General features: G+C 43.7%; 7 protein-coding genes across 7 annotated transcripts; 2 read left to right on the forward strand and 5 right to left on the reverse strand.

Annotated features, from left to right (window-relative positions):
• Positions 1-869: 869 nt before the first annotated feature.
• Positions 870-2,111, forward strand: SAMD00019534_056060 (hypothetical protein; the record flags this gene model as incomplete). Its single annotated transcript, XM_012899097.1, has 2 exons — positions 870-1,634; positions 1,707-2,111. The coding sequence occupies 2 exons, from the start codon at positions 870-872 to the stop codon at positions 2,109-2,111; spliced, it is 1,170 nt and encodes a 389-aa protein (XP_012754551.1).
• A 39-nt stretch (positions 2,112-2,150) lies between these two features.
• SAMD00019534_056070 (hypothetical protein) lies at positions 2,151-4,172 on the reverse strand (the record flags this gene model as incomplete). The annotated part of the gene is made up of 1 exon (XM_012899098.1): positions 2,151-4,172. One exon carries the CDS (start codon positions 4,170-4,172, stop codon positions 2,151-2,153), a length of 2,022 nt encoding a protein of 673 aa, XP_012754552.1.
• A 256-nt stretch (positions 4,173-4,428) lies between these two features.
• Positions 4,429-5,456, reverse strand: SAMD00019534_056080 (hypothetical protein; the record flags this gene model as incomplete). The annotated part of the gene is made up of 2 exons (XM_012899099.1): positions 4,429-5,139; positions 5,259-5,456. 2 exons carry the CDS (start codon positions 5,454-5,456, stop codon positions 4,429-4,431), a joined length of 909 nt encoding a protein of 302 aa, XP_012754553.1.
• An 855-nt stretch (positions 5,457-6,311) lies between these two features.
• On the reverse strand, positions 6,312-7,750 carry SAMD00019534_056090 (hypothetical protein; the record flags this gene model as incomplete). Its single annotated transcript, XM_012899100.1, has 2 exons — positions 6,312-7,514; positions 7,598-7,750. The coding sequence occupies 2 exons, from the start codon at positions 7,748-7,750 to the stop codon at positions 6,312-6,314; spliced, it is 1,356 nt and encodes a 451-aa protein (XP_012754554.1).
• A 3,234-nt stretch (positions 7,751-10,984) lies between these two features.
• Positions 10,985-13,663, reverse strand: SAMD00019534_056100 (hypothetical protein; the record flags this gene model as incomplete). The annotated part of the gene is made up of 4 exons (XM_012899101.1): positions 10,985-11,307; positions 11,382-11,526; positions 11,598-12,199; positions 12,271-13,663. The coding sequence occupies 4 exons, from the start codon at positions 13,661-13,663 to the stop codon at positions 10,985-10,987; spliced, it is 2,463 nt and encodes an 820-aa protein (XP_012754555.1).
• Positions 13,664-14,274: 611 nt separating this feature from the next.
• SAMD00019534_056110 (hypothetical protein) lies at positions 14,275-14,925 on the reverse strand (the record flags this gene model as incomplete). The annotated part of the gene is made up of 4 exons (XM_012899102.1): positions 14,275-14,355; positions 14,461-14,545; positions 14,619-14,694; positions 14,778-14,925. 4 exons carry the CDS (start codon positions 14,923-14,925, stop codon positions 14,275-14,277), a joined length of 390 nt encoding a protein of 129 aa, XP_012754556.1.
• A 920-nt stretch (positions 14,926-15,845) lies between these two features.
• Positions 15,846-19,271, forward strand: SAMD00019534_056120 (hypothetical protein; the record flags this gene model as incomplete). The annotated part of the gene is made up of 10 exons (XM_012899103.1): positions 15,846-15,947; positions 16,022-16,113; positions 16,176-16,385; positions 16,469-16,857; positions 16,926-17,233; positions 17,294-17,869; positions 17,935-18,342; positions 18,434-18,713; positions 18,793-18,972; positions 19,051-19,271. The coding sequence occupies 10 exons, from the start codon at positions 15,846-15,848 to the stop codon at positions 19,269-19,271; spliced, it is 2,766 nt and encodes a 921-aa protein (XP_012754557.1).
• Positions 19,272-19,437: the final 166 nt, after the last annotated feature.

Below are 19,437 nucleotides of genomic sequence, written 5' to 3' on the forward strand. Positions count from 1 at the left end.
AATGAGTCCCTCCTTGATCGCCAGGACCAACCACATCTAAATTTGTCCTGTTTCGTGTGAAAAACGGGTGTTTTGCCTTATGCAGGGTAATAGGTTATCCATCAATGATGGGGTTATAGCTGAGAGCGTGAGGCTCAATGTGTAGCGTTCTCTCTTGAGTGAGTGGGTTCGCTCACATTATGAGTTATATTAGTTATTAATGGTTTGGTTTGGTTTGGTTTGATTGATCAGGTAGCTATGCATCATTATAGCTTGTCAATGACTGACCCTTGTAATTCGTTGAATCTGTGTTACCCTAGACCTCCAAATTACTGACCTTACCAACATGTCGCACCAACAGTACTCATGTCTGACCCCAGGGTCCAGTGGACAGTCGATGCACGATGTTCACGTTCCAATCAATCATTCAATCATTCAATCATTCATTCATTCATTCATCTGTACATTATGAAGAGTGAGAAGAGATAGTTATTATTAGATAAATAGATAATTTTATATATTTGATTATTTTAATGTTGTATGTTGGAGTGTATGAAGAATGAATGAATGGATGAAGGTGAAGGTGGAGAGTGATTATCCCATTGATGATGACAACCTGCGCAGTGTTGTCAGTGTGAAGTCGTGATCAAAAAGGGTGCAGTTGTCCAAATCAAGTAATGGGGGGACGCAACATTCCTGCATATGTGTCACGAAAGTGTCGATCAAGTTCGGGAGAACTTTACTCTTTGTAATGAAGCCGAAGTTGAGTTGACCTCTAAGGGTGATTGTTGGTGTAGTTAGATTACCAACATAAATACACACTTTGATACATAACCAAAGTTAGTTATTATTACTTGATAGTATACATATATACACATACTAAAGACACAATGAGCAACAACAACAATGAAGAGGATAAGATGGATATTGATGGAGAGGAAGTGATTGAAGATGAGGTCAACGAGGATGTTGGTGAGACTGTACCTCAACAGGAAGATACAACAACTACTACACAAACAACACAAACAACTGAAGGAGGAGAGGATAGTAGTATGTTGAATATATTGAAGAGCTTAAAGGTTGGAGCAGACTTGTCAAAGGTCACAATACCAGGTGGATACATTCTGCCAAAGTCCACACTGACATTCTTTGCCGAGAATTGCTCGGTACACTTCGACCTACTGTTGGCGTGCAATGGCATGAATGACCCGCTTCAGAGGATGTTGCAAGTCTATCGCTACTTCCTGTCCACGAGATGGGTGCCCAAAGAGATGCGCAAAAAGCCGCTCAATCCAGTGTTGGGCGAGACATACGAGTTGGCCACGCACTTTAAGGATGAGAAACATGTTGCCACATGTTTGTCCGAACAGATATCGCATCATCCACCAATCACTTCGTCCATCGTGTACAACGTCGCACTGGGCATTCAAGTGTCTTACAACTCGCCAGTCAAGGCCAGCTTCATGGGCACCTATCTCAGGATCTCGCCAGAGGGACACTTTGTCGTCACACTGGACAAGTTCAAAGAAGTCTACTCAATCACCCTTCCTCCAATGGCTCTAAGAATATTCCGCGGCTTTGCCGAGCTTGCTGGCCAATCCATCATGACCTGCGACAAATCAGACTACTCAATCAAGACTAGCTTCTTCCCCAAGGTATGTTCCAGAGTTGTCCACAATCAATCAATCACTGACCCATCAACCAATCAATCAATCAATGATAATTAGCCACTGCTCTTTGGAAACTATAATGTGATCGAGGCGACAATGTATAATGGCAAGGAGAAGATTATGAAGTTCAAGGGTCAGTGGGATGGAGAGGTGCGCTCATCACCTTACAAGAAGGACAAGTATGAGACGTTTGTGGAGAGAAGTAAATTGGTCCCTGGCACATTCGTACCATTGCCCGCTGAGAAGGTGTTGCCCACCGACTCCACCATTGTCTGGCGCGGCGTCATTGAAGCTGCACAGACTCAGGCTGGTGCCAAAGCCATCACCAAGGAGAAGACCAAGGTGGAGGAGGAGCAGCGCCGTCTGGCACAAGAGCGACGCGACAAGGCAGTAGACTGGCTACCAGCCCACTTTATCCAGTCCAAGGATGGAAATGGTTGGCAACTCAAACAGTTTAAGTGAGACGACAGTCCTGTCCTAGAGTTTGTATTAACAATAAGATTAAAGCCTTGCTAATGGTCCATTGCCATTGATGTACAATGATGACAACTCGGCAATGCTGATGGATTTGCTGCCACCATACTCGGCTACACAGAGCACATGGGTCCTGCTCACAGGATCAAGGTATCGCACATGGTACCTTCGAACGTATGTAGTTTGGATGCAGAGTTGCTCGAGGTTGGGCATCAGTGAGTATAGATGTGCTACCTGCGATGGCAACAGACGACCGTTTGGATAGTTGATCTCAAAAGCCAATGAGAGGAGTCCAACACTGGTGCTGACGATGGGGCAGCTACCTTCAACCAACTTATCAAAGGATGGGAATATGAGTTGTCCATCACTACCTATGATCTCCATCTTGGATAGCCTTCCCAAGGCGTGGCAGGGTAGGTATACTCGCATCATGAGGGTGGGAACATTGAGGGTTGTCAAGCTGCCGGGTAGGATGACCGAGTCTGGAGGTTGGTTGAATCTGATACCGAGGTGGAGTGTATGGAGTGCACTGGGCAGGGTGCTAGCAGGTAGCGGCTTGTTGAACTCGTTTGACAGACGTAGGGATTGGAGACTGGGCGGCAGCACACCAGGCTCGAGAGGTTGATCAAAGAATTCGCCAAATTTGATTCGTACCAATGATGATGGCAGACATCCTGGCTGCAATATTTGATTGAAAGTCAATCCAAATGTAAGTTTGATCAACGATTGAGGCAAGGAGTTGACTTCAATGGGCTGGTTAAAGTCAGATCCCAACTTCAGATATGTGAGTGTCTCGGGAAGTTGTCCTGTCTGAATCGGTATGTTGTACATGTTGCCAAGGGATAGCTTGGTGATGGCTGGCGCCACTGGTGTTGCCAAATGTTTGTTGAATGCAGACGGCCGGTTAAACAACAAAGTACGGAGTGATTTGGGAAAGGTACTTTGTGAGATTGGCTGGTCCCAGGCATCTCCAAGCCTGAGATATGAGAGGTGTGTCAGGTGCACAACAAACTCGAGTGATTGGTTGAAGCGCTCTCCAATCCACAACTGGATCAGGGAAGCTGGCAATATGGATGGTGCTGCAATTGGTTGATTAAACCTGTCGGACAGGAACAATGTTGTGAGTCCGGTTGGTAGTTGTGGGAGAGGATGGTTGAAATTGGAACCAAGGCTGAGGGTTAGGAGGCTGGCAGGGAGCACGCCTGGCGCTATCGCCTCGTCGAACATTTCGCCCAAGCTCAACTTTGTGAGTCTAGAGGGTAGGGATCCGGGCTCTATCTTGACATTGAAGTAGACTCCAAAGTCTAATGATTGAACAGTCGTTGGAATAATTCCAATCCTAATATCTTGATTGAATATGTCACCAAAATGAAGTCTGGTCAGTCCTTCAGGCAATGAGCTCAACAGGATGGGGTAGTTGTAGTATTCTCCAAACCTCAGGTCCTCCAACGTTGTGGGGACTGTATCTAGAGCAAGTTGTTGCTGTATCTCCAACTTCTTGAGTCCAGGTGGCAACACCCCTGGCACGATGATGTTGTCAAGGCCACCACGACCCCTTATATAAAGATGTGTGATTGATGAGGGCAACACACCAGGTGCAAATGGTAGAGGGTATCGATCGAATGTTAGACTGGTTAGGAATGGAGGCAGGACGCCCGTCTCGAGTGGCTGGCTGAATGAGTACCCAAAGGAGAGTTGCGTCAATGATCCTGGCAACACTCCAACTCTGATGATCTGATTGAATTGAAGACCAAACGTCAGGATGAGTAATGATCGAGGGAGTGATGAATGGTCCAAAGGTTGATTGAAACGATGTCCGAGCTTTAGTTCTGTGATTGATTGAGGCCATGTCGCGCCGGCTGAGGTATCATTGAATATGATTGGACGATCAAAGCTGGCGCCAAGTGATAACTTGGTAAGGGTTGAAGGAAGGAAGCCAATAGGGATTGGATGATCAAACATGTTGCTGAATGTCACTTCTCTGATTGGTGAGCGTATCTGCTTGTTAGGTGGGCAATCATTGACAAACAGTGGCAGCCACTTGCGCATCACATCGTGTTGCCTCTTGCAACTCAGACCAAGACACACTCGATCCACATCTTCTAAGTAGTCGACCAGTTGATTTATTATTACAATGGGTAATGTATCCATTTATGTGTATGAATGAATGATCAATCAATGAGTGAGTGAAGTGAAATTTGATTGATTGATCAGGTGATGTGAGTGAGTGAGGGTGATCGAGTGATGGGGTGTGTGATCGATTGAGTCTCGGGACTCAGGTAGTACCCCAGCCACAAACTCCCCTTTACATGGCCTTGAGATGCATGTTGGATCTGGATGCCCAACCGACAACGGCGCGGTAGAGAACGCGCATGTATCTGACGATGAAACGTTGGCGATAGCCTTGGCTGCCGAAAAAGGCCATCTTGTCTTGCTTGTCAGCGTGTTCAATATTGTCTAGGATTGCGTGCGTGGCCGAACCTTTCTTGGCGGGGATGATGCATTCGAGTATGCAGAAGTAGTGCAGAAGAGAGCCGGCGCCAACAAACACGTGCCAGATGGCGTGGTTGAAGGGCGTGGTCTCCCACATCATGAAGCAGATGCCCGAGGTGTAGGCGAGGCCACCGGCCACCAGCAGCTTCATGCCCTTGCGGGGCAGGTGTGTGATCATGTCGCGGAGGCCCAGAACAGACAGCCAGCCCATGAACAGGTAGGTGCCGTTGGAGAAGTAGTCGGGGATCTCGTTGGCGCCCACGATCATCTTGCAGAGCACGCCAACGACACACATCGTCCAGCTGGCAATAAGCATCAGCCAGCCCATCTTGACGACCTTTGGTGTGGAGCTATTGGTGTTCCAGTTGTTGTGTATCAGATTGATCATAGTGAGTGGCGTGTAGGTGCCAGCAATCAGCAAGTATATAGCACTATGATCAACATTCTTCAAGAATGCTCTATGTTCCTCCATGCGGAATACTCCAACAGAGTGATATAATGATGAGCAAAAGAACATGCTAAGCTATAATATGATTGATTGTGATTGATCGGGGGGTCGGTCGGTCGTTAGTATGGGTGGGGTTGGTGGGTGATTGGAATGATTCCAGGGGTGATTGAGTGTGGGTGAGGGCGGGTACATACTAGAGAGATGCCATATATTATACAGGATATCAGATGCCATTTGGTACCACGCATCTTGGCAACTGATATAAGGAAGAGCACTGCTGGCGTGCTCAGGAAGAAGCCGATGGAGTGTGTGAATGTGTTGAGCACCTCTTCATGATAAGTTTGAATGGCTGGGTCGGACAAATCATCCAACAATGCCGTACTATTTATCATTGTATCAATATCCATCCCTAAGTTATATGAAAATATATATATATATATATGTTGTATAAGTTATTTATATGTTATATGTATGAGTTATTATATGTTCAATTATGTGTGATTGTGATGATTGAGTGAGTGATTGAGTGATTGAGTGAATGAAGGAGGCAGCTCTGCAAACGATTACTTAGTCGATCAGTTGTAGAGTAGATTATCAAAGGAACTCGCAAAGACCGGTTGATTTAGACAAAGGTGTAGAGTGTCACACTCACTCACAGCAGTCCTCCTTCGCAAGGCACTTCCTTGGGCATCGGGGGTCCACCGACTGTACTTAAAAGGATCAAAGTTCGTTGATTCTTCCAGCTCGAGGACTAATTTCCTCTGGCTCTCTCTGTCTTAGATCAGACTACCTCACCAGGTTGATAATTAATTTTATGATGTTATACGGATGGGCACTCACACAAGTGCGGATCCCGATTCAAATCACTCATAGTGAGTGTGGTTGGGTGCGATAAGTGATCCCACACACTCAATTTTGCTAATACAAAAAGTGATCAAAATGATCAAACTCTTCTCCCACATCAATAAGTATCTCTACTCTGGGGTGATCGTTTTCTTCCTCTTTGACAAGTTCATTCAACTTGTCTGTGGCATTCACCCAACCCATTAAAGCAGAGGTCGCCAGTCGTCGACCCAACCCAACACCCTCCCACATCCGCACGAAAAAAGAAATCGAGGCCTCAAGGACCTTGGTTCGTCCTTGAACTTGCTTTCCTGAAGTTACAAACTACACATACACATACGCAATGATACTGGCTTCTGTCGATATATATACTGTGGCGGAACACAGCATAATGCTTTTATTATTCAATCAAAGCTGATGGGTGAGGAGGGGCTCAGGTGTGATGGCACCGCAGAGTTGTCATCCTCAGAGGATATGAGCTGGTCCACTCGCGTGATCGATGGAATGGTAGCTTTCTTGGAGACGACGACGTTGTTGATTGGCAGACGGAGTACAGAGGCAGAGGTGGCGGTGGCACCAGAGGCATGATGGTGATCGACTACATCCTCCTTGAACCATGGTGGCAGACGATGTTGTTGTGGTGGTGCGATTGATGGCAGTGACAGTGGCGAGAAGCGTGATGATGTTGCACTGTTGCCGCCTTCCATGACCATGTTGTTGTTGTTATTGCTGCTTTCCAACTGGGGCGATCCAACCACAGAGCTCGATCGCTTGAATAGGGTTGGCTCCAGAGTCTTGAATGTGTTGAGCTGGCTCTCGATGCTGGGGATGTTGGCAAGCTTGGGCAACTCGAGGTTGGTGAGCTTGAACATCTCGGGCTGGCCCTGAGCGGGGGCCGTGGTGGTGATGTGAGGGGTGGAGTAGGACTTCTTCATTTCCAACGAGTTGGCAGCGTGTCTCAGTGTTTGGAGTGTGTCGGCGCCAGTGTTGGCCAGCAAGTGCAGGCTTGTGATGTCCTGGTGTGAGCTCTGTCGGGACAGCGACGAGGGTGTCGATGAGGATGATGCCGAAGACACCACCTGTGATGGTGGACTGGGTGGGGACAGTGGCGCACTTGACAAATATGTTGACTTTGATCGATGTAATGGTGATGATGAGTATGGACTGGTGTTGTTGCTGTGGTTGTGGTAGTGATTGTTGTTGTTGTTGTTATAGTTGTGGCTGAGATGTTGTGGAAGAGTATTGGATACAAGGATATTTGGATATTTGGTCTCGGAGAATGGTGATGATGAGTGTGATGAATGTGATGATGGTGTTACAACAGATGCGGCAGCGGCTGCCAGCAGACCAAAGCGCTGACTGAGGAGACTGGCCTGGGGCGCGGTGACCTGGGACAACTCAAACTGGTTCTCGCTGATACGTTGATTGAGTTGCTCGACCTCCTTCTGCTTGATGGAGGATTTAATTGCCAGGATATTTGGATGTTTGATCAAGTATGCCTTCTTCTTCTTTAGCGTTGATATCTCCTCTTTAATACGATGCTCCTCATCAGCATTCTTTGGACTACTATTCTCCAAATTTGAGATCATCTTGTCAATGCTCTTTATCTGTTTGTGTGTGGGATGGGGTGGGTGAGTTGGACTGCAAACTAGTTTGAATGTGATTGAGTTGAGTTTGCTGGGATAATTACCTTTCTATGTGGCCATCTTGGGATACCATTCTTTCGACATATTTTCTTTAGTACAGTGGCGCATACACCAATCTCTTTGGCAACATCATTGATTGGTAAGTGGAAGTACTTGGACAAGAATTGCAAGTCGATATCTTGTGATATTGCTACCATTATTATTATCTATTATCTATTATTAATTATTAATTTTTTAAAAAAATATATTTGAGTGCTGACTATTTGATTGATTGATTGTAATGTTATGTGAATATACAGAGTTAGTTAATTAAGTTGTACAACAATGAATTAGATATTAAAAAAAAACAAAGTATTATATAAGTTGTGTAAGGTGGTGTAAATGTGTGAATGTGCAATGTTATGTTGTTATAACTATGTAGTTAAGTTAATATAATGTAATGTTTGAATGAATGATCAAACTGATGTTTGTTGTTGATTAGTCGTTTGGCTCTTTGATTGTAGAGGCGTGAAGATGGGGCTGAAGTGATGATGTTTCGACGTGTTCTCGAGAAGTTAGAAACGTGTGTGTGTATGTGTGTGTGTGAGAAGACGGAAGAAGAGTTATTTAAACAAATGATGGAATGGGAGAAGTCGCTTGACTAATGATGACAGGACAAGACGTTCGCCATTGGTCTTGGTCTTGACGACATGCCTGGGGGACAGGTATCACATACCCACCACGTGTTACCTCTAGAGGTCCTTTCAAACAAACAAACAAATTAAATAATAATATATTATAAAGTAAGTAGTGTGTAGAGTGGGATCATTATACTAAAGGAGTAACGGGGGGGTGAGATCATCATAACATGCCATCTCCAAGTCTCTAAATGTGAGTCACCCACACACAGTGACCATGTGCGGTCCAAAGCCCACATGACATGACACACATTTGACATTGGTTTGGTTTTGGAGAGTGTTGGTGTGTTGTGATGCCAGGATAGATAGATGGATGGATGTGAGCGAGTACATGCATGCGAAGTGTGTGTCGGGTGGGCTATGGGGAGACACGCTCAGGTGTGCCTGTTTAGAAGCGCTTCGAGAGGGGGTGTGAATTCCCACTCAAAACTAAACAAACGTGCCTGCCTGTCTTTAGGGAAAAACCAAACGAAGCCCTGACTGGTGTCATCGGTGGGCACCCTTTTGGAAAAGAAACATAGGTCATAATGTCGAAATGAGAAGCAACGTGCAGTGTGGGGTATTGAATTGTAACGTCGTTTGTCGTCAGGTTTTGACGAATGAATGTTTAAGTGTGTGGGGGATCTGAAATTGGACCAACAAGCGACATCTTTGTCCAAATGAATTGGAACAAAACCGTACACAGAGTATGTGAGTCGTGTGTAGATTAAGTTTGAGTTTGGGTATGACTGTGCGAGATGGCCAATGCCCCTCCGATCAAATGGATTGATGAATAGATGTAGTGGATGGACGGGTTGATGTATGGATGTATGGATGAATGCATGGTTAAGGTGGTCTGGTCCAGTCCAGACTAGTCCAGACCGTCAGGGGTAAAAAACCAACTTAAGGTTATCAATCTGTCGATTGAAGGCCAAGTCCTAGACCTAGACCTATAAACCTCCAACCTTGACACAAAAACTATAAAAACATCATGATGAACTCGATTATAAGATTACACGATCGTCCTGGTCAAATTGTTTCCATTAATAACCATTGACAGATGTTGACACTTGGCACATTGTAAAACACGATCGAGTGATTGATTGATCGTGCGTGTTACATATGTCGGTTGTGTAGAAACACAAGGGTTGTTGGACATGTGTGCCATATTTGCAAGTATTATTATTATTATTAAGGATGGAGGAGTTGGAAAGGCTTGGCAAGATGCGATTTACAAATCACCCATTTGCAGGTCAACGCATTCGATCGACCAGGAGTGTTGACTGATTTGCACTTCCACTTCCACCTCTCACCCAACACAGACACAGGGACAGACACAATACAAACACCAATGTATAAACAGACACAGAATAGAATATACACATAATATAATAATATTAATAGTATAGTTATAACTTACCAAAGTAACGTTTGGATTGAATAAGAATAAAAAAATGGGAAGTTGGAACTTGGAGTAGAGTAGTTGTAGTAATAGTTGTTGTATTTAGAGAGTTGGATAAGGAATGATTGATGGAATAAGCGAATGAAGGATTAAATGATTTTAAAGTGTATTGTTGTTGTTGTTGAAGATGACCTTCCGCCAATGACCATTTCCAAAGTAGTTTTTATAGGTTCCGATGATGATAGATAGGCAGTAGTAGTAGTGGTAGTGGTGGTCATGTTGTTGTTGTTGGGCATAGCCCAATCTCGTCCAGGTGCTGACTGGAGGACCTCCACATAATAGGGCACCCTCACATGTTGCTTCAACAACAACAATTATAATAATAACAATCCATACCTACATAAAATTTTATAATTTTATACAAATCAAGATACTTAGGACTACACTCACTTACTCACCCCCACACCCATTGTGATTCAGATTCGTAAATAGGTGTCTCTGACCCTGGGGCATATTAGGAAGACATGTCCATACCCTTGACGCTCCCATATCCAATTAGAAGTTTGGTTACAAAGGTAAAAAGATAGGGTACCCTTTGTGGACGTTTGTATGTGTGATCGACGATCGTGTGGGCAATCAAAGTGGTCACACACTGGGGGGTGAGTCCAAACACCTCGGTAAGTGATTGGTTTGATTTTTCGGGGGGCAATTCGGCGCTTCGGGCCTCGGTACCTTTGATTTCTTGAACCGAGCAGACTTGAATCACGTCCTGACTGAATGAATGACTCGTTCAATTAAACGAAGTTGACAATGCCATGTGGTTTACGGAGGGGGTTCCAGATGGCTGCATTTGGGTGGGCCTGGGTTTGAGCTCCGTGACCATCATTCCCTTTCCGGATTGAACGTCCGTGTTTGTTTGCATGATTTGAGAACCACGTGCGGGCGTGGGTGTGGTCGTTTAGTGTGTTAATCAGGTGGGGGTCTACAATTAGGACCTCGTTTGTTTGGGAAGACGATGGATTGATTTGTAAGTTATCGCCGCCACCGTCGTGTCTGACAGAGAGTGAGTGCATTTATTATTGCGCTACTTTACCATACCTGTTGAATGGTCATGGGGGCCACCGTGCCTCACACACACATGTCCTGTATCCCACGACGAGCTGACGATCTGTGGTGGTGGACCACTGCGCTCTGGGACATGATGTCCCTGGATACACGACGGGACAGACAAGATAAGATAGGAATGGACTGGATCGATCATGATAGGATTGATTGATTGGATAGATTGGCAGACCTGCCACGTCTGGACAAGATAGTAGAGTCTGGACAGTTTGGTTGGTAGGTTGGAGGAGTGAGGGAACGGAGCTGCAACCTTAGGACGATGCGATGGCGGGCAACACAGTGATAGGCTTGCGTAGCGCCTCCTCTATCATCATGCTGCCATCCTCAAATTTGTCATCGCCGTACCAGAACACGGTGAAGTGGTCGTCGGCTCGGAACGATCCTTGGCATCTCTGGAAATACCAAGAGTTGAGTGGATTGTTGTTCCTTGACCTCCAATACAACTTGTCAATATCTCTCTGTAATATTCTCCATATCAGATCACCAAGTCCAAGTCCTTGAGCTGACTTTTGTACACAGAACTTGCACAAATAAGGTATGTAGTCTGGTTTCTTGAATGTTACAACTGCACAACCTGTTATACATTGCATTGATTGAGTGTTAGTCCCATTCGTATCAACTTGGAAGATTGAGTGAGTAAGTACATACCATTGTATTCACCCTCGGATGAGACACATAGGTACAGTCTAAATAGGTTATCCTTGAGATACTCAAAGTAGTCTGGGGATAATGGTCTGCCAAAGCTATCCTCGATCAACTTTTTCAGCTTGGCCTTGTCCACATTGTCCAAAGTCTAAGTAATAATTATTAAATAACAATTAGTATTAATAACCATCCAAATGCGTGATTGATTAATGAACTTACATCTCTGTCAAAGTGTTCAACTTTGTTGTCCTGGCGTCTCTTGATCACTGTTCCATTGGCCAGACGTGGGAATAGGATTTGATGAGTGATGGACTCGATGGATGTGACGATAACTGATGTGGACGAAGGGAGATGGTCGACTATGCGCTTCATCTGTTTCAGTAGTACACGACGACGGTCCGTGGTGTGCTCCGATTGCATAAGACGTTTGAAATCTTCGTTGAGGTAGACCACTGGGATGGCCTTGTGGTCGACGTCCAGGATGCCACCGTCATTGGTGGCAAAGATGATCTTGAATGGTTGGAGACGCTTGGCCAACTCAAAGGTGGTGACATCCGAGTTGATGGGTATCTCTACACCATCGGTAGTCTCGGCAACTGAGTCCCAGATTGGTATCTTGCCCTTCTCCAACGCTTGAGTGAGGATGTTGTAGTCAAAGCTATCAATCTTCATGGCCAATCCTGCGTTTGGCAACGTGTCCTCCTTTCCAAACTCCAACTCCTCCTCCGACAACGTGTCCGATATGTCTTGAATGCTCGGCTCAATCTCACATATATCTGGTGTGAGCATTGTACAGCTGACTCCATTCTTCTTGATTGCCTCTGTTTGTTTATTTGATTGATTGATTGTTAGTATGGTGAACATGGAATGAATGAATGTGATGTTTACTCACCCTTCAATATGGCTGACCTGGAGCGCCTCTCTTGGATCACCTGAGACACGGGTAGACGGGCAATGTCGTTGAGACCTCCATGAATGACAACTGGGTACAGGCCAAACTTGTACATGAAGCAGAGTGCTGCGGCTGCTTGGTCTACGCCAAACTGTGTGTCAAGGATACGTCGGCTGATCTTGACGATGGCAATCTTCTTGGACTCGCTACTGCTGAAGTTCTGCAACCAGTTGCGCACGTCCTTGATGTCCTTGACCGAACGAAGGAAGTCCTCAAACTCCTTGCGACTCTGTTGATTGGCCTCAAACAACATCTGGTCCTCATAAGTCTGATAGAGTGTTGCTTCACTGTTCACTCGTCTGATCTCAGAGATTGATCTTGATGGTTGAGAGGTGCAGATTGAGTCGGAGCGCATGCGCATGCTTGGGGCGGGGGTGGCCGGCTGGGACTGAGCACTGTTGGTGCTCGCTGTCAATGGAACGTTTGGGGCGCCCCATGCCGCAGCATGTTGTTGTCTAAGGTACAACTCAGGATTGTCTATTTGGTGTGTACCATCGGTGCTAAGCGACTTGGTATGTCCGTGACTATGTGATGTTGATGAAGGGATCGATAGATGGGAGTCTGGCGACTTGTGATGCTCAATGTCCGAGGGATGGTGATTCGATGTGGATGTGGTAGGAGTAGCACCATCTGTCTGTGGAGGGACGATGCGGAGCACTGGCATATCACTTGGCGATGGGAAGCCGTTGTTTGGATCCTCCTTGATTGCAGTGAGTAGTGGTGAGCTTGGCCGGCTTGACGAAGCACTATGGGATAGCTTGATGGACTTGTTCTTCTTCTTTAACTTCCTCTTCTTCTTCAGCTTGGAGTATGTACGCTCCGGGTCGATAGTTCTGCCCTTGGCCCTGATCAGCTCGATCTGTACATAGGCAAAGAGCATGAGAAACTTCTCAATGAGCAGACCGGGCAGGAGTGAGATGATAAACACCAGCATCTTGTACATGATGCCAGTGAACGATGTGATATTGGTCTTGTCAACATCTTGATCATTATGTTGTTGCTGTTGTTGATGTTGTTTAACTGTTGGATGATTTGAAGATATTGAATGTGGACTATGTAATTTATGTTTGGCCGAGTTCAAGATCATCTTGGTGGCTTTGAACTGTGATATTTGTGGAAATGATGTATTCTTTCCACAACTGCTAGAAGCAGTAGTAGTAGTGGTAGTACTGGAACTACTGTTTCCATGACTGTTGTTGTGGGTCCCTGATGTGTTTATACTGCTACTGCTGCTGCTGCTTCCGCCGCCATTGTCGTTGTTGTGATTGTTACCTCCATGTTTGGACAGATGGGGATTCTTTGGAGATGAAGGATTACTATTTATTGATATCATACTACTATTCTGTCCTCTCAATTGGTCCTGAATGAATAAATGAATATGTATGAATAGTCGATGGATTGATTGATTCAACAGGACCTATTAAAATATATAAATAAATATATATATGTACACAAAAATATTATTATATTATTATTACTTTGTTGTTGTAAATTGGACTTGAGAAGGATAATTAGTTCGTTCGTCTCTAGCCTCATTGACATCACATTCATTCATTCAATGATACACATACACACAAATAAACGACCATACACACACACAAACACAGACCCTCTCCCTCTTCTTCAAGTCAAGTCTCACCAACAACCCCGAAGACCTAATTCTAACTATTATTAATAATAACCATACTTCTTGTCTCTTGTCCATTTTTGGAAACACTAAACACAAGTCATCTTAGTTCACAACTTCAACCCACACACCAACCTCACATTATCGTTGACAACAAGCACAATCCTGTGAAGCTTATACAATCTTGAGCCCTGGTTCATCCATCGATTCATGAGACAAGACGACACAATCAAACAAAGGTATACCTTTTGTCTCGTGGCTAAATCATTCAACCAGATTGATGTTCCACAATATAGTGTGTATTATTGATTGAGTGTTTAAAGGTTGGCATTGACAAAGGCAGAAACCTTCTCCAAAACAGTGCAGTCATCCTCTGGACGGAGCATCACCTGGGAGTCCTATTGTTGTTGTTTGATCAAAGTTATTGATACGTTAGTTCATCCATTCATTCATTCATTATTCATTCATTGAATGTTGATTGAGTGTTGATTGATTGAACATACATTCTTCCAAGCGACCAAAGATGGGATAGACTTGAGCAGAATCTGCTTGTCAAGACGGTATGGGTGGTCTGGGTTACCCTTGTATCTGTTATGATTGATATATGTAAGTGTAAGTGAAGATTACAATGACTCATGAAGCAAGCTTGATGTATGCTTACCCGTCTCTTGGGATAGAGCACTGAACCAAACAGTAGTTTGGCAAGCTGTCGAACACTTTAGCAAAGATTGGCTCAGCTAGAAGATGATTGATGATGGATGTTCATGTTAGTTATATGTGTTTGATCGATTGATCGATCGTCAACCCAATAGGATCATACAGGTTCTGCAGTCTGGGCACCAGAGTTGTCCGTCAGCTCCGACGTTGGAGATGAAGGTGACAAACACCGGGTCGTTGGTGGCCAAAGCCTGAGCGACGGTGGCGTGGAAGTTATCTGGGGAGGTGACGTGCAATGTTTGCTTGGCCATTATTATCTATTATTTATATCTGTACGTAAGTTATATATATATATATATATATGTTTAATGAGATCGTTGTTTGAAATGAATGTGATTGATCGGGTTGTTGAAGTCTGAGTCCTGCATGAACACCATTTTATTCATTTATCCAAGATACTTTTGGAATGAGACGACCCAAGTTCCCGAACCCGAACCATCACCCAGTTCGTTCCATCACACAATCATTCAATCCACCATATGTTCTTCATCTAAAAGGACAATACCAACCAACAATCAGTACAAATAATAACCATCTTTATATTCTTCTTACATGTAGCAAGCATAATCAACTCAAAGATGAAGATGTTGTTGATCATAATCATATACTTATAATGTTATTATTGATCATATGAACGAAGAAGTATGAGTGTTAAAGTAATAGTGATTGTTACCAATGCATTACATATACTTGGTGGGCTACAACTAGAGTGGCTTGATCTCTGATCAGCCCTTACCACACGTGGACACATACACTCACTCAAACACACACCATCTGCGAGGAGCGAATGAGCATGATTATTATGTGTTTGTTTGTTTGCCAGGTCACATGGATACCGTGCCTCCACTACTCTTTCTCCCACTCATATCACATCACACAAGCCCAACAACGAGTGATCTCATCTCAATCATTGTCCATTACAATTACATACATACATCCACTTCAATTTGCTCCTACCTTTACCCATACCCTATCCAACTCATTGAACTCCATTCATTTGGAGAATGTTTGGATCTAAGTTATAAATATTATTATAGTTCAATCCATTATTATTATTATTCAATCTAGCACGTCAGCCAGTCAATCAATCAATCAAATAATCCAGCTACATTACACAATGAATAAAATTGTGGTTGGGATATTCTTGGTCCTGTTGTTGGCCGTGACAGCAATGTCAGCTGAGAGTCAGACAGTACCATTTCCAATCAAACCACTCACAGTTCACTTGATGTGTCATTCACATTGTGATGCTGGATGGTTAAGAACAATCAATGTAAGTAGATATATTTTAGATAAACACACATACACCAATACCAATACTCATTCATTCATTCATTTACATTCCAGGATTATTATCGATATGATGTATCAGATATCCTTTACACTGTTACACAAGCAGTTAACAATGGTACACTTCGAAAGTTCTCTTGGTCAGACATGTAAGTTGGATAAAGGTTGGATAATGGATAATGGAAGTTGGAACTAACTCTATCCAATATAGTGGTTTCTTGGATCTTTGGTGGCAGGATCAATCAGATGATACAAAGAATATCTTTACCAGATTGGTCAAGGAAGGAAGGATTGAATTTGTCAATGGAGGATATGTTATGAGTGATGAGGCATGTACCTCTGCCGAAGCCTTCATCAACAACCTCCAAGAGGGCAACAAATTCATTATTCAACACTTTGGAGAGCAGTACATTGCAAAGAAGTATGTATACAGTTCAGTCCTCCTGTGGTGGAACTATTCCTGACCCTCGCCATCCCCAATGCTTCACCCATCACTCAATCAAGTGCATGGCAAATAGATCCATTTGGACACGCTGCCAAGACTCCAGCATTGTTCTCTTATGCCAATTATGAGAATATTATATTGCACAGGATTGATGAACGTATTCGTGATGATCTTGGCGCAAGCAAGGATATGGAATTCATCTGGCGTGGTTCAGATGGTATCAACTCTGAGTTGTTTGCACATGTACTTGATCAATCTTATTATCAACAATTTGGTGTTGATATCAATAGTGCATATTCAAGTTTGGAAACTATGATACATGATACCGTATGGATGTCCGAGATGAAGCGTGATCACTACCGTTCGCCCCATGTACTCCTGACCATTGGCACTGACTTTGGATTCCGTAATGCCATCAATGCATTCAATTCCATGGATAAATTGATTGGTAAGTTGGAATCATTCCAATCAATCAATCAATCGCACTCGCTTACCCACACTCAATCAATCATTCAGATTACTTTAATCAACATTACTCTCAGTATGGATATACTGTGAAGTATAGCACTCTTGGAGAGTACTTCAGGGATGTCAGACAATGGTATCAACAGACTCGCACACCAATCAAGCATTTGTATCAAACATATGATTTGATGCCTTATTATGAGAACAGGGGTGCATCATGGGTAGGATACTACTCCAACAGACCTGAGCAGAAGGAGATGAGTCGTCATGCTGACAACCTATTGAGGATGGCCAAGATATTCCATGCCCTCCAGCCCACCCACTTCATTGACAAGGAGCCCTTGGACAGAGCTCAAAAGGTACCCAACACCACTGGAACCATACCAATCAATCATACTAATTCATCCATCAATGTTTAGAACTGCTCATTCATGATGCATCATGATGCCATCACTGGAACAAGTAGATCACCTGTTAATGTGGATTATCATTCGAGAATGGCCGATGCCATGAGTTTGTCGATTGGATCACTCAAGAAGTCAATTCAACAATTTACTCATGTTCCTGTGACTGATGGACCAGTTGTAGTTGTAGACCCATACACATTCACACCAGTCATCATACTCAATTCCCAATCCTCGCCAAGACTTGAGGTACACACCATCCGTGTTGTATCGATCAAAGGTGGCGACACATGTCCCTTGGCAGTATTCTATATCTCAAAGCAATTGACCATTGACTGTGTAAAGGTTGCAGATTTACCCGATGGTGCATTATATGATATATCATTCTTGCCAAGTATCCCTGTGTTTGGATACCATACATATCACTTTGGATTGACAAACAACCCTGGTCCACTCTTAAGACCATCTGGATCTCAGCTACACACCCTCACCAACAACCTATTCACACTTCATTTCTCCAGTGGCCCTGGAGCCTCCAACTTGCTTGAGTCCATTGATATCCATGGCCAGTCCATCGCGCTCAACCAAAAGGTAACCCAACCATTGCCCTAACCCCTTAACCAAACCCTTGCCCTAACCCTCACACAACAATGTAGTTGATCGAGTACACAATGGGATGGAGAACAGGTGCATATATTATGACTACTGATCAGCTTATTCAGATCAGTGACCCGGCAAAGTATGAGGTCACATTGGGCAATCTTAGAAAGATGGTCAGAGTTGGATACAAGGATGGCAATGAGGTGATGATCACAATGTATACAACAGGATATGCTAGTATTGATCAGTACATCGATATTGAGTACACTATCACTGGTGTGGATGGTATTGAGAACATGGTACGATTTGAAACATCGATCAATAGTTCAATACTATACACTGATGATGGCTATGAGACCAAGAAGCGTCCAATCCAAAGTCCAAGGAGCTCGGTCGAACTATCCGTCTTCCCATCAGTCCACATGTCCTACCTCAAGGATGACTCCACATCCGAGACATTCATTGTAAGTATTCCATACCAACTGGAACCATCCCATCCACTCACACACTCATTCACTAACTCAATCCCACTCACTCACTCAATCAATCACAAAGTGTTATGGAGATAGAAGCAAGGGTGTTACATCACCAAGGGTTGGAACGATGGATATGATGTTACATAGGAGTCCTAATAGTGATGATGGATGCGGATTGGATGTATATCCAATTGATCATACAACAATCACTGTTAAGCATCGTTGTAAGATTGAAACATACCAGAATGTCCAAGAAAAGTCCATCAAAGAATCCAGACAGTTCAATAGTCCCAACCCATACTTCCAACTTCCACCAGTCCAAGCACTCTCAGAGTTCAACTTTAACTATGCTGGATTAAGTATGTTATAGTACATTCACTCATTCGTTCATTCTTTGATTGATCACTCATTCAATCATTCAATCATTTCCAACTTTAGCCGCTGACCTTGGAAGTGTCAACATCATGTCATTGGAGAGATTGAATGAGAATGATTATTTGGTTCGTTTGGAGAATCTTAAGGAGACTGGATCACCTGTTGTCATTGACATCTCAAGACTATTCAATCGTTTCTCACCAATATCATCATATCAAGAGACATTCGTTCATGGATATGGTGGTATGTAATATTGATTGGGATGAATGGATTGATGAATGAATGAATGACCCTAACAATGACACATACAACACAAAATAGCTGGATACATTGATATCAACACAAAGAAGAATGAATGTATGAGTACATTCAATTGTTCACATGAATCGATTAGAGTCCAGAATCAAGATAAGAAGGCATACACAGTTCCAAATCCATTGTCACCAGATACCATCCGTGTAGGTCAAGATGGTAAAGTAACATTGAATCCATTGGAGATCAAGACAATCATATTCACCTATCATAACCCTGGAATGATGTGATGTGATTTGATATGATTGATCAACAACAGCAACAACTACAACACCCTTAATCATCATCACTATTCGTTCATATTCAACCAATAAAAGAAGAAGATAATATCTATCTGATCATCAAACACTGCACTGGTCATGGTAATCATTGATTGAGACCCAGGCTAATTTTGGA

This window comes from Acytostelium subglobosum, assembly GCF_000787575.1.
Source record: "Acytostelium subglobosum LB1 DNA, scaffold: scaffold10, whole genome shotgun sequence".
In the NCBI taxonomy this organism is placed as follows: domain Eukaryota; phylum Evosea; class Eumycetozoa; order Acytosteliales; family Acytosteliaceae; genus Acytostelium; species Acytostelium subglobosum.